Below are 15,118 nucleotides of genomic sequence, written 5' to 3'. Positions count from 1 at the left end.
GGGAAAGAAATCTAACACAGTCCCCCAAATAACAACTTTCAACAAATCAACTAAAGCCTTACTGAGACAAGAGATTTCAAAGCAGGAGGTCTGTTTGATTTACAATCCAGCAGGAGAGACAGATTGGAAAGCTAATAGTTTAACTGGAATGAATGTTAAATGAAATTAAAACAATATTGCTATCTTTAAAGTCATTACATTACACTTCAAATGCTCACAGAAGCACGTTTAACATATTGGCAAAGACAGCTTGTTAGGAAGTCAACAAATTAGCACAAACCAGCACAGAGAAATCAACTCAGGGTAAGTAGGGTGAGCTCAGCACCAACGTAAGTTCTCCCAAATAGCACGATTACGCCACACCCTGCACAGCACACATTAAACACACTCTTTTGTTCTTGTGAAATACCTAGACGGAATCCTGTTCTGTAAAGAAGAACGCCTGCGCAAGGTACTGGGTGAAGCAGTAAACAAAGGTGGACCCATTGTTGTGGGCCTCTGTCTGGATGTGATGACTGGCATGGCTGGAGGGCTAGCAGCCATGGCTGGAGGACTTGGTGAACTAGATGGGATGGAAACATTCAAGGAACGCGGGATGGAAGAAGCTGAAAAGCCTCCAGAGTGGGCAACAGTGTATGGCCGGTACCTCGGAGAAGGCGGCTGTATCCAAGAAGGGCTTGTTGCTGTGAGGTGAGAGCTGACAGTAATGGAAGGCACAGATGTAGTGGCAACTGAACTGGCTGGTGGGGCAAGAGATGAACCAGTCATTGGTACATAGCTTGTGAAATTGGTAGTAGGAGCTGGACTAGTCCCATAGAGACTAAACCAGTTACAGGGGAAAAAGAAAAAAAAAAAGCAGCAATTTAGGATATGCAGAAAAAGGGTGAAAAAGACAAACTGAGCAAGAGATGTCCTTGCTCTTCTGATGACTCTTCAGCAATAATTATGCAGCTCACAGATCTTATTCCTTTTTACTAACGTTGCATAAAATTTTGTCACAATCTACAAGCTTGCAAGTTAAAAGTCATAGCCCTCCCTGATGCAGGGCAGGGATACTTCCGAGAAGGAATGAGCTACATGGTTTTAACTTATCAAATACACTTCTAGCCACGGCAATGCAATGAAAAATGATGAAATGGGGGAACATTCACATGGGAGAGTGAAGAAACTTAAAAGTCTGTTCTATTTATTGTTCTTGGGATGTTTCTAGGTCCCCCTCTGTCTTCTAGACTACCAATCAAGTGAAATCAGTATTCAGTTATAATCAGAAGTCACCTGGATAAGGAACTGGAACCAAAGGAGCCCACGTTACAGAACATAGGGCTGCTTCCTGGGTTAGAGCCCATGTTTAAAATCAGGCTTCTGTCAGGAGACCGGGCAGCTGCAGCAATGGGCTGTGATGTAGCTGTCAGGCTAGCAAACGGGTTTTCGTCCCTTGACTGGGTGGACATCATCAGCACTTCCATCAAAATCTGCCCGATCAAGTCCTTAAAATCTGAAAACACTGTTCAGAATAAAACAAGCGAGTTAGTACCCTCACCTGCTGCCCTCATGTACACATCAGTCAGAGGTGCAAACATTATCAGAGATTTCAACTAAAAAGGACAGTAATTTACTTCTGTAAATGCTGCTTTTGGCAAAAACAATAGACTGACACATTTATAACTATCACTGCCTACATTAAGTAGGTTCTGCACTTACAGCTATACAAAAATAACTTCCATGGAAAGTACAAAAGATTGCAGATGACAATGTTGTTATTGTTGATTATTAAAGTTGCCTTCACCTTCCCTCTCATATTTTCCAACCCAGCTATTGAGTTGGGCAAGTTGTGTCATTAAGAAAGGATAAAACCACACACATACCCCCCACATAAATTAACAGTTTTGAATTTGGTCGTATCTAATAGCTGACTTATAAAATATATTTTGTTATATAAAATAATTGGGAATTCTTAGCTTATCAGATTAACTGCTAATTGTCTATTATTATGCAAGAAAATTCATTAACTCAGTAAAAAATTTCTGAAAAAAAGAAATCCAGCAACACTGCAATATTAGCATACTGGTCTGGCAGCAGAAAATATAACCACCAGAGCACAGCAATTGACTGAAAGAGGAGTCAGGCCCGACGGGTCCCATGTTCCTTTCAGCGATTCCATTTCCTGCTACATCTGCTGGTAGTAGTGTTGAAATGGAGCAAAGACCACAAGTAGGTGGCTGCAGCATTGGAGCAAGAGGGGAAAAAGCTAAAAATAAAGAGTAGGCAACGTGCCACTCCGCTGAAGCAACCCCTAACAATACTAACAGTTCAGATACCCACCTTCCTTTGGGTTCTGCTTAAACTGGGCAGAGAGCGAATTCAGGAAGATCACATCTCTGTCTCGGTCCTTCCAAGAGACCCTGAAGATCTTACAGACCAGCTGTAAAGCTTGCTCCTCAGACACTTCAGAACCAGACAGAGGTTCCTTGGGGAGCATTAAAAAAAGAAAATCAATTTACTTGCAATTGTATTAGTCAAGCCACAATCAGATGCAGGTCTTCTTTAAATGGATTCAGACTAAGTCTTAACAGCAGAGTTTATATACATACGAAAGAGTACAGATGTATTCGTCAAAATTTATTTGGAAGTTGTAGCAGAAACACAAATCCAGTAGGAAGCAAAGTTCACAAAACACACTTCAAAACAGTATAAATGGAAGGGCAATTTAACCAAGATACTTACAATGTCTGCTTTAAGGAACAAATTGGGGATTCAAATTTTCATTATGCGCAAGTATTTGAGTGAAAAATGGAAGCACAGGAAGACGCAAGCTTCCCCAAGTCTTTCCTCCGTTCAAATCTTTGCCACGATAAAGACATCTTTCACTTGAATGATGTCAGGACAGGACAAGAGACTCAAGAATTTGCCTCCTTCCCCCTTTTCCCAAAAAAGGAACATCATGTAAACTGTGCTTAAAATGAACAACTAGTTTCTCTAAAAACAATGCTGCCATATATCGTGTCTAGCCGAGGTTAAACGGGAGGATTCTTGCTTTGAGTGTGCACCTGAAACACTGCGTAACACAAAGAAATAAAATCCAAGTAATTAACCCTGCAACATGGGGAGGCAGCCCTCAAAACTACTTCCAAGTCATACATGACAAGCCAGCAACATAACTGAGCTCCCCTACACCCTTCTACCAACACTGTAAAAGCAACATAATACACAAAACAGACAATATGGCCACACTGAACTTCAAAGATGGAAAAGTTTTAGCTTTGAGGCTATTTTTCTGCAAGAGTTGTAGCTATTTACTACATCAAAAAAAATTCTGTTATTTGACTAATACAAGTGCACACTATACTTCTTGACATTGCAATACTCTTTGCTTCTAGTAAAAAAAAGTCAATGAGGAAGAACAAAATGCAAATTGAAAAAAAGCTCCCTTTTTCCCTTTAAATTTGAGACCTCTTAATGGCCACCAGGTAAGCCTAAATGTACCAGAAGTTTCCATCAACTAGCAGCACTAGACCCTTTTCAAAAGCTTTCCCCCAAGCCATTTAATAAAGTAATGTATTTAAAGTACTACTTCTTCTCCCACCTGTTTCTGCAGAGCACCCTTTATTACTGACACCACCTCCAGTGCAGAGAGCCAGGACAACGTTTTTTGCTCCTAAATGAGGACTATGCTGTCTCCTACCCACTGAACTTTTTGGTATCTCCAAATGCGTGAGAGGAATTGAAGCAAGTCTGCAAAGTTTTATTTTACTTTCCCCCGCTCCCCGCCCCCCAACCTCCCATTTCAAGACTGTCCTTGATTCCAAGCTATTTATTTCACAGTAGCACAATGCAGGCTGTCCGGCTGCCTGATTTGCAGCTCGGAATTGACTGGAAAGGATTCTGCGGCAGGGTTATTGCTACGTGGCTTTAAGCCAGGCTTTCACCAACCGACCTTATTACTGACAGTGCAGGAATAAACAAAGACATCTAATGAGCACTGCAAAAATTGTTGTAGAAACTTCTCTCCACTACACTGATGTCCCATTTCTTTATGGCTTTATTTCACATGGGCCTTAAAATCAAATGACGAAGAGGACAATTTTAGTAGAGCTTGGTACTTGCTTTCTTATTCTATTTTAACAGTTCTATCACCTGTCTAAATCTTGATAGCTATATATTCTTATTTATTTTTCTACAATATCATTAAGAAAACCCTATTACACAGCCCATTACTTCAGCACACAACATTTCAAGCAGTACTTTGTTAGCAGACCTCTGAACGCTATACAAATTACCCACAACAATCTTCAGAAGTGTCTTAAATATTTATTCAGGCCTCCTGCATATTAAAAAAATACTTAAAAATCTGGGCATTAACAGGGCACTTGGTTGTAGTATATAACAAAAATAATTTCTTCGGTTTTCAAGTATCATTCACAAATCAATTGGAGATAATAGAAATACAGCCTTGACACTGAAAGTTTTGACTTTTCTTTCCTTCCCACATATTTTAATGAGAAAATGCAGTGAAGAAATGGGTCACAACTGCGGGCTAGTTCTACCCTCTCAAAAGCATGTATTCAACACGTGGAGATAACCGAACTCGTGCAACCCGAACTGCATCCCTCCTCCATCCAGCCAAAGACTAACCTTATCCGTCAGACTCCTTTTCTCTCTGCGGTCATTCTCATCGACCTCCATGTTTTCAATTCCTGAATCCACATCTACCTGGGACATACTGTAAGTGGAAATAAGAGAAGAGGCCCATTAACCTGTGGAAAGCTGCAGAGTCCTCCGTAAGATGCTGACTGAAGGCGTGTCACCTTCTGTAGAAGCAGCAGAGAAAAACCAATGGAACAGGAACAGCCATATGTATAAACAGCGACTAAAATCACTAGTTGATAAATGCTTCTCAGATTACATTTATTTTGAATTCAAGAAGCACAATTCTAAATTTCTTCAGCAGGCAATATAAACTACACAGCTATCACATCCCATAACCTTTTCCTTTTTAAGCAGAGTAGCTGAATTATCCCCACCAGACATGCTCAACACTTAATGTCTAAGATAATGCTTTCTCTTTTATCACTTTAGGTCAGTAATATCCATTAAAACCAGACTAGTAGAAGTATTACAGTGGTCTAAACAGTATGTCATTTTTAGGCATTAAACCCTATTGCATTAACACAGCTGGAAGTGAGAAATGGCAGAATATTTTCCCGCGTAAGTGGTTTTGATGATTAGCATTGCTGGCTTATACAAGCTGCATTTTTTACCTTTTCTCACAGGAGACACTATCAATATCCATGCTCTGAGACCGAGAGAGAGACTGAGATTGTATTTCAAGGCTGTTAGATGGAGAACTGCTAAGTGAACTCACTCCTTCGCTGCTCTGGCTTCGGTGGGCTACTCCTAGAGAAAAGGCACCATCAAGATTGTTACTGCAGAGATGAGAAGGCACTACACAATTATTTGGATGGAAAAGGAGCAGAAATACCATTTTCTGATCCTGCTCTTAAGCGTTCTTAGTAACACATTAGGAAGTAAATGTGAACATTTGACCACAGATAATCACATTTTCTACCTTCCCTTGCAGCAGCAATATAGGAATGCTTACCTGCGTTACAACACTGAACACAACTAAATCTGCATCCATGACGTGCTCAAAGATTAACTTGCATTAAAAAAAACCCAAACACTAGCAAACTGATCTCTTATAGAGTTGCTTTGTATGCTACCTCTAGGCTTTGTCAAGCCCCTCTAAAGTCAGATTAGGACTTCACGCTAGGTCGTTACAACGGAGTTAACTGGGTGAGGATACAGGACAACACTAATCTGAGTTCTGAGAGTCTTCCCACAAAACCTCCCACAATTTACTTGGAAATTTTCAGTACTTTTCCTTCTCCACAATAAAATAAGCAACCAAGAAGTCCAAACAACATGTACTAAGAGCAAGCTCAGCAAATGGAGAGTAGTACAATGGCTTTGGAGCACGGCTGACGAGTATCAGGATGTGAACAGCCAGAGTCACTTTGCAACAAAGACTTCCTCAGAGAAGTGTTAGATACCAGCAAGGCAGGAGGAGAGCTACATGCATAATTCCAAATAATCCAGAGAAAGCCTTGCATTCAACAACCATGGAAGTTCTACCAACATCTAAATGAAGAGGCCTCTTAAGCACAGTCTATTTCCAAAATCTGTGTGCCCAGTAACACTGTTTGAAGTCATGATTTGTAATACAGTAGCAATAATTGCAAGCTGTAGTTGTAGTTTTATCAGTATCAGGTATTTGCATGTCAGCAAACACAGTCCTTGAAGGAGGAGGAAAAAAGGTTTTATTCATCTACCTGTTTAAAAAGAAAGCAGCTTTTTTTTTTTTAATTTTACGCCTTTGGGTTCTTTTGCTGCAGTCTACAAGACATTCCCTACACAGTATTAGGTTTCAAACGAGAAGTGTAAAACCAGATTGACATCCTATTTTTAAATTCCAGCACTGGCTATGTTCCATGTTACTACTGAAAAGTCCAAGCCTGTCCCACATTTACGGTTGTGACAAACTGTTTGTTTTCAAGCATCCTTCCCAAAGCTCTTCTAGGTCCTGAAACAATACATTTTACAGGAACAAAACCACAGAAGGCAGAAAAACCCCATTTAGAAGACAGTTTGCTTCATTCTAGTGCTGTGAAACTCCTGTTTTATTCCCCTGGGTATAAAAACAGTTTGTATTTAACTCCTTTTATTAGTCTGGAAATTACTATCCAGAAAATACTCATTTTCAAAAAAGATGAGTGAGGTAAAACTAATGTGCATTGGTATGCAGGAAGGAATTTAATAAGCAGATTGTCCAAACACCTAAGTTTTATAACTGACAACATGTAAAAGCACTCGAAGGTGCAGCAGGGCAACACGGAATGCATATGTAACTTGCACATACCTGAAAACACTTGCTAAGTGTACATTTTACTCAGTTTTGTTCAAAGTTTTTTGCTTCAGTAACTTTAGAGCTGTTGCTGCGTATTATCATTCATTCATGAACAGCATTCAAACAGCATTCTAGAGCCCACCGGGTTTTCAGTATGAAAAAAGGAATAGAGATAGAACCGAGATCCTCCAAGAAAAGATAGATTTCACTTAACCACCTATTTGCCAATATTAAATGTCTGCAAAAAGCTTTCACCCAGAAAGCAGGAAAACGTCAAGAAAACCCTCATTTCAGTTGTAAATGGCTATTTCCTCCAGTCCTGGAATTTCAGCGATGCATATTACAGCTTTGACATGGAAAATCCTTGCACAAGACACAGGCCCAAAACCTAGTACAGTTTCTCCACAAATCCAAGAGTACAGAAATACCAGGTACAGCATCTGAACTGAGCAAAGTTGCTCTGGTCAATCAGGTTAAATAAAAGCAACTTTCGAAAGCAGGACTTCAGTGCCGCAGTTTGGCTAGAGGTAACATGCAGCAGAATCTCGCTGTCCGTGGCAGGGCAAGGTTGACTTGAACAGGGTATGCCAGTGCGCTGCTGATTTAAGATATCCCAGTTACAGCCTGGTTTTCCTTCAGTACGTCACTGATGATAAAGGGGCAGTCTTCCTGGAGTCCCTCCTCTCTCCTCATCCCCCCTCCCAAAGGCACAGCGAGCTCAGTCAGTGGATGAAGAGACTAGAGCAAACAGGGCTTACCAGGGGGAAGTGCACTGCTCCACCTTCCCTTGGGGTCTTACTCTCACAGCCAGGAAAATGTACTTTAACAGGTACACTGCAGCACTCATTAACAGGCCTTCAAACAGACTGTCCTACCTACCACCTTTGCACAAGAAATTTTCCAGAATTTGTACTTTGCTGGATCAGGTATGCCATAAAATACCTGACACTCAAAGCTCCAGTTTTATTTTAAAAAAAGAAGATAAATAACAGAAATGCAATAGCATATAGAGACATGCAAAAATCACGAAGACCACGCACTCAAGTATGTGTCATTGATACACTGGTTTTAAGCTCTCCAAAAATATTTTCAAAATATGTAAAAATTAATGATCATATTTTCCATTAAATCGATGTGTAATCGATGTGTAAGCCTCATTATGACAGCAAGAGGTTAAAATAGTCATGTAACCACAGACTGAGTGAACACCGTAAGTGACCTCTGCACTGTTCTTAAAAAAAAGAGTCACCTTTGCTTCTGGGTTGCTGTCTACAGTCATGAGGACAATACACAGTGTTAAATTCCATCTGCAATGAGTTTTTCTCAGGAAATGCTTTTGGTAGCTTTTCTCTGCCCTGCCTTGCCTACAAGGCAACAAAATAAGTAGGAAGGAGTGAATTCCAGGTATTTCAGAACAGCACTGTCATTAAAGTACAAGGTTGAAGCATGTAAATTACTGTACCTGCCAAAGGGGAACACGACATTTCAGAAAGAAAACAAGTAAATAGATAAAGAATTCTACGTGCTTATCAAGGACATTGGGAAAAATGTTGTTTCTAGGAAATTATTAAAAATCACCTTAAGCACTGTGTGCAGTTTTGCGCACCACAGTATAAGGGCATCAAATGGCTGGACTTGATCTTAAGACTCTATTCCAATCTAAATGGTTCTATGATGCTGAAAACCTGTTTATAACAATCTCAGCATTTGTTTTGAGATCGGTTTAGTGAACCTCTTAGCTTCGTAACACAACATGCAAAACAAAACAAAAACCATCTGTACATCTCCTACCTGTAGTCACTCCAGTCAATGGTGACATTGATTGGCAAGGCAATACAGGGTGAAAGGAAATACTTTATTCTTACCCTGACAGTGCACAGTCACCACCTACTATTTTTAATTGTGTCAAATGCTAGTAATTAAAGATCAAAAATGAACTTGGGACTGACTGCTAAAATGTACCTAGAAACCAATCAATACAAACTGTGTTGCAAGATGAAACGGGCTTTTTCCTGCCTCGGTGACAGACTGGCTTTCTATCTGTAACGTTCTGTAATATTCCACTGCATTCCAACGTCAGGCTTGGGTAACCCAAATTTTAGAAGCCGTTAGTTTACTGATACCTGAAAAACAATTGTACCTCACCATTTATTATTCGAAAATAAAAGTGAGAAGTACCTCCATTCATCATTTTAGAATGTTCCTTTCTGGAAATCATTTTTACTAACAGCAGAAGTAACACCAGTAAGAGTGTTCATGTTCTAAAGGTAAGGAGTTGCATGACACCTTTTGGAGGACGTACAGCAATCTGTTTGGTCACAACCACGACAGCCTACCTGATGCACCAATTGGAGAGGTAGCTGGGGTCATGCTATGGACATTTAAGCCTAGACTATGGGATGGCCCCGGGGATGGTGCTACTACAGGTGGTCCCGGTGGGGTCTCTCTCTGTGGTGATGTCAGTGGTGTCGTAGGCTGGGAAGATGGTCCACCCGCCAACCGAGCCAGGCGCCTTCGACGAATCTGCACAGAGGAAATAAAGTAAAGGCAAATAAACACGTCTATGTTTGCACGTACATACGCACATGCGTCCCACGGTTGCCCTTTGGCCCTGGTACAGGCAGGGGTATTGACTCCTGTGAAACAGCAAATCTCAAAGCTTTACTTGATAACCTGCTAAATGGAGCTGAGCCTTATTGCCACTCTGTTGTCTGTGTGACAACACTAAAATACCCGAGATGTTTAGATTTTATGTTTTCACCATTTGCACTGGTGAATAGTGCCTTTGCTCCTCGAATGGTTGGGTGAGACAGGTTTAACATTTCTTGCTCAGCAATTTCCAAACCTGTAACACTCCTGTCCATTTATTTTCGCATTTGATGAAACAAAACTGCATTAATCTGATAAAAGGGACAATGTGAACATGACCTTTGTCTTAATTTCACACCACTGATACTAATAAAAATACCCATGCTAAAGAAGATCCAGTTGAAAGTTACTAAAAGACCATTGTCCAACACACTGTAAACTCATCTGCTGAACAGAAGCATCTTGAGCAAACAGACAGTAAATGACATCTTCTCATCACCCGGAGACATTCCACTACACAGAACTTCACAGGTTTTGCACATTACTAGAAATACAGAGAAGAACCTACCTTTCTAAACCAACTTCAGAAAACTGTTGTGAACCCGTTTATTAAAATTACCATAACACTAATATTATATACGAGCAGTAAATAGACAAAATTCATAAACTCAGTTTGTAAGTGCTCCAAGTGAAACTTGCAAAAAACAGAAAAGAAATTATTTGTTATCACAGGCTGCCTCGGAGGATAAAGCTCACATCTTCAGCTTGAAACAGGCCCAGCACAAAATAACAACATATTTGAGGGTATCTGCTCCCTGCAAAAATAAGCAATTCAGGTTATTCCCCTTTTTGTATTGCGATGCTCAAGCATTACATGCGATGCGTCAGTTTTCATTTCTGCTCATAACCCTCGAGAACTGCCAAGCGAGTGAAAGCGTGAACAAAAGATTTGTGTCAAGTCAATGTCTGCGCTGTGTTACTGTAGTCACTTAATGGCCTACGAAACCTACTCCAACAGGAGGAACAGCAGATCAAATTAAATCAGACTTCAAAAACTGTGGGAAAACAGTGCCCGCAACTACATCTCCCTCCGTGACAGGTGTCACCACATGAACATGGAAGGCAGCTAGAAAATAAATTCCCCCTTTTTTTTGTTCTTCAGACAGAAATAAAAAAAAAAAAGGCTACAATTAGAATGTCTTAATCATCATCAAGCAAAATAGGGTGCTTATTGCATAAATAAATTGTTTAGCTTTGTCATTAAGGAGAAGTTGTGTATATTAGGGTCTCTAAAAAGTTTTTAAAAAATCTTAATTTTCCATCTGTTTATCTGAAGAAACTACAGAACTAGCTCACCGCTCTAAGGCATGCCCAGAAAACCGCCAGCTACACGGCCCTGGCTCTGCTCTCCCTACTGCTGGATTCGGATGAAGCGTTCAGAGCCCGCAGAGCTGTACCAGATAATTATCAGTAAAACCACCTAGCTGAATTGAAATCTCTCTGAATTAAGGGGTTGAATTAAAGTTTTAAAAGCTCGTTCTTACCATCCAACTGCTCCATAACCATGTTTCACAACTAAAGTAATGGCAGGGAGGCATGGAGGAAAAAATAAACACAAGTACACAAACAGCCCTTATACGCAGAAGTGACCAAGGAAGAAAGATGATTAATTATGTAAAAAGCAAGAATAATAAATGTGATGTAAAGATTTTCCACAACTTTCATATCCATTCTTGCTAGCAAGTTCCCAGTCGATATGAGGAATGAAATACGTGAGGAGGAAAAGGCACAGATCATACTCAGGATAGTTATCAATTCGTTCTCAAATAGTCAGGCGCTGGTTACCCAGACAAGGTCACATCCCTCAGAAGGTATCATCTGCACAAAACCCCTCTCCATCATCTCGCAGCTTCAAGCAGATGCTTGAGGCCACTTGTGCCACTCAGCATTCCTTCACCTACAGCGCTAGGCCAGCTCGATGCCGGAGCTGCATCAAAACCAGCTGGAATCATCGCTGTTGAAACCGGAGGACACTAAGACCAACTTTTTTCCTTGCACTTGTCACTCTTGATCCATCAACCGCCCATCTTTCTTATGGACAAACCCCCCGGACTGTAACCTGCCCTGGAAAAAAATTCTGGAAAGGGCACGGAACAAAGCAACCTGCACCAACACCAAGCTGCGTTCAGAGACACTGCCATCAAAACTAACACAAGATGCGTCCCTGTCCCTTTAAGGACGATAGGAAAATTACATTATCTTTCTCAGAGCTGAACAAATTAGCATCGAAATATAAATAAACTCTGATTTCTGCTGAAAGCGACAGCTTTCACAACTGAGGGTGCATTTAGCAATTGTAAAGGACCAGATTTGGTCCTTAGATACCCGAGCTGTCATATTCCCCCAGGTTTACAGAAAATTATCACAGAAATCTGAAATTAGAAAGTTTCAAGTAAAAGAGAAAAGAAAGGAGAAAAGAAGGTTTTAAGCCAGAAAGGCAAAGGTGCAGGCTGAAAGGGGAGTTTGATAACACGCTGTAAAACCGGTGCATGTTCTATCCAGTTAATTCCCTTGTGTCTTAAGACTAAACAGCATCGTGACGAGGGAAGGCAGGCTTTGTGCTCCGGGCACAACGCAGCGACTCCGAAGACGGAGCTTGTTTGCACAGAACTAGGCACAAATGAGGCCCCAATCTGCCGCCTTCACGTTACAGAAATAACGTTTCTTAGAACCGTGGGAGTTCCAAGTGACCTGTTCTCACTTCAGACCGAACGATTCCCCAAATTATCACGAAGAAATACATAGCTGGGATTTTTAAAACATTTTCTTAGGAAAATTTAGGGTACCTCAGTAATGCCAAAACCTTGACTTCAGCAGTGAGTACTGCATTAGTGACACATAATGAAGCTGTTATGGATCCCTCTGTTATCTAACAGTGACAAGTTATTTGGTACTAATCAGCTATGCAACAAACAATGCCCACCTTCCCTAAAGAGCACAACCCATAATACACAGTTTAAAAGGTTAATATAAAAAAATTGGCTGCATGGAAAAAATCCCATTGATTTTTAATTAGCACAGTTTTTGCTGGACACATCTGGATTATGTCTTTGAGTAGCAGCTTTCAGAATAGCTCTTAAACGGACACACTACAACAAACGACGTAAACCAGCACCCTGTTAAAGACGGCCAACTGATAATTCAGTTTTGCAGCAGACCAATAAAGATGCAACTGGCAGACTGGTCCCTCAGGCTCACACACTCTCAGTTTAGAAGAAATTCTGTCTCAGCATCTGCTTTAGCCGCAACTGTTTAGTGAGACTCTAAGGCTATTTTTTATTCTACCGTAACATTAGAAGAGTTCCAGATCTGTACAGCAAAGGGCAATTTGAAAGCTTTGTTTTTCTTAAATTCATTAGAGCATGATAAACTGGTTTAAGAAATGCTTTATTTTCTGGTTACACTGGTCACATTCTACACTCACTAAACTATTTGAAAACCGTGTAAATGTTAAAAGATGCTAAGTTCACATCATTCTTCCCCACTTCTGTGACAGTTGGCTTGATTCTGATTTTTTCTAGAGTCCTTATTCACATCTTGTGCTAAAATTCACACACTAAAAACGAATTTTAATTTCTCCCCTCCTAAATATTTTGGTACGGTCTATAATGAATGACAACTTCTAGTGCTTCAACAAAGTAAACAACGAGAAAATTTCAGTGACAGACACTGTTGACAGCAGTGGAAAATCTATTCTTGAAGCTAAAATATACCCTATAACCCCAAAGCCATTATCAACTGACCTGTCTCTCTTCAAGCTACAATCTGTTAATGTTGTACTTAATTACCATTCTCTATGAGAAGATAATCTAACCTACAAGAGGTTTGCAGTTAATTTCGTTAGGTGGTTTTTCACCTTTATTCACTGCCAGAAAAAATGTTGGAATGAGACAGAAGTAACATATAATGTATTTTAGAAGGCTATTTTTCCACATAGCCCACCTCTCTTCCAGGATCCACTGCGCCAAGTAACAGTGGAGATGTGGAAGAGTATTAAAATAGATCCGGCTCTGCCTTTGCAATGAGGGGCCCGTTGGCAATAGCTAGTGACAGTGTGACTCTCTTAAAATGATATAAGATTAAGTTTGTCTCAAGCAATCACCAGAAAGACCAGCTGGCTTTGGTCCTAGCTGAACTGTACCAGAGAGGCATGGAAAAAACTTGAGTCACTTGACACAAGCGTTTTGCCAGAAAAGGTAGATGAGTCCCTACTGGAGAACTCCTTTTCTGCAGCCTCAGTCCCATGATGCAGTGATTTTGATGAGGTCAGTAATTTGCTGAAGCAGTGACACAAGCTGAAATTAATCATAGAACACCTCATAATCAGATGCAGTTTAACAACCAAAAGAATCGGATGTAAACAAAGTACTCATGAAATACACCCATAAAACTAGACATCCCTTTTCAAAGAAGAAATTACAACACCAGCTCCTATCCCACTCTGCCCAGCGCGGGAACTGTACTGCCCTCCTCGCGCTTCCACACAGCGTGAGCAACTTCATCAAGAAAACAGCGTTGAGTATTTCCTCCTAGGTCCTGCTGCTCCATAGCAGGATTGCTAAATCACGGCATACAACACAATCAAAAACATCTTCAATTTTCGGAATACAAATCTGAGTGACAATAGCAACACCCTGCTCTACAATCCCACCATAAGGTAAGGCTGTAGGAACAAAAATAACTTGTTTTGATCCTCCCTGGAGTATAACGATGAGTGTGTATGTGTGTACATGCAAGTACAGCATGAGCCCGTGCTGCAGCTGGTCCAACACAGCACACTTTATATGTATGCAATACACTTCGATGGGTAACGGTATTTTAGAGAGATGAGGGAAGATTTAAAGTCGTACATGATTTGAACATTACACTGGGACAGTGGGAAACTCCCCATGTCCTGATCAGTACCACCAAAGAATTCCTCTGAGAGTCCTCCAATACACAAGGAAAACACAAGACTTTAGTCTGCCCTTTAAAAGGAAGAAACAGTTCACATTATTCCATATCAGATGATCGTCAATCCCAACATAACACATAAGACTTCATATAAGTGAAAGAACAAGAGGTTGATTTAAAAGAAAACAAGTAAATCAAAGGAAGGATTGAAAAACCAGCAAGCCTGCTTCAAAAAGAAAAGATATTGCACGTAAGACCACACACTCACACCTTGCTTGTCAACAAAGAGCCAGAGCAAGCAAGTTTTAAAGTGTTTTACTGCGCTATAAAGTAGGGTTTTCTGAAAAAATCACACACGGAGAACATGTAAAATGCTTAGCGTTGAACACAGTAAGGAGACAGCCTCCAGACAAAGACTACCTGGCAGAGAGAAGCAGAGAATAAACAACCCCATCGGCCAGGGGCAACACGGAGAAAGGTGGAACTCAACAAACACCGAGCACAGACAGCGGGCGAAGGCAGCGCGCCTCAGCAACGCTCCTTCCCACGCACCTCCTGGGGTCAGGAGGAAGGCCCAGCCACAGCCCCGCGCCCCCCCAGGCCCCGCACCCGCAGGCTCACCTCATCCGCGCTCAGCTCCTCCATCGCCTTCCTCTTAATGGTGCACGGAGG

General features: G+C 40.9%; 1 protein-coding gene across 2 annotated transcripts in view; it reads right to left on the bottom strand.

Moving 5' to 3' along the window:
* UBE4B (ubiquitination factor E4B) overlaps window positions 1-15,091 on the bottom strand; it is a 38,543-nt gene extending 23,452 nt beyond the window's left edge. Inside the window, exons 1-7 of one of the 2 annotated variants that reach the window (XM_010141904.1) lie at window positions 15,068-15,091; window positions 9,241-9,427; window positions 5,259-5,394; window positions 4,633-4,720; window positions 2,323-2,467; window positions 1,276-1,504; window positions 410-820 (exon numbers count right to left, since the gene is read on the bottom strand). In XM_010141904.1, the coding sequence (XP_010140206.1) occupies window positions 410-820; window positions 1,276-1,504; window positions 2,323-2,467; window positions 4,633-4,720; window positions 5,259-5,394; window positions 9,241-9,427; window positions 15,068-15,091 (1,220 nt within the window). The remainder of the gene's footprint in view (window positions 1-409; window positions 821-1,275; window positions 1,505-2,322; window positions 2,468-4,632; window positions 4,721-5,258; window positions 5,395-9,240; window positions 9,428-15,067) is intronic. The other variant, XM_010141912.1, reaches the window with a different exon arrangement.
* Between the last annotated feature and the right edge of the window lie 27 nt (window positions 15,092-15,118).

The sequence above is a fragment of the Buceros rhinoceros genome, unplaced genomic scaffold (genome assembly GCF_000710305.1).
Source record: "Buceros rhinoceros silvestris isolate BGI_N320 unplaced genomic scaffold, ASM71030v1 scaffold17730, whole genome shotgun sequence".
In the NCBI taxonomy this organism is placed as follows: domain Eukaryota; kingdom Metazoa; phylum Chordata; class Aves; order Bucerotiformes; family Bucerotidae; genus Buceros; species Buceros rhinoceros.
The sequence above is the reverse complement of the archived record's forward strand: the minus strand, read 5'-3'. Positions and strand labels throughout refer to the sequence as shown.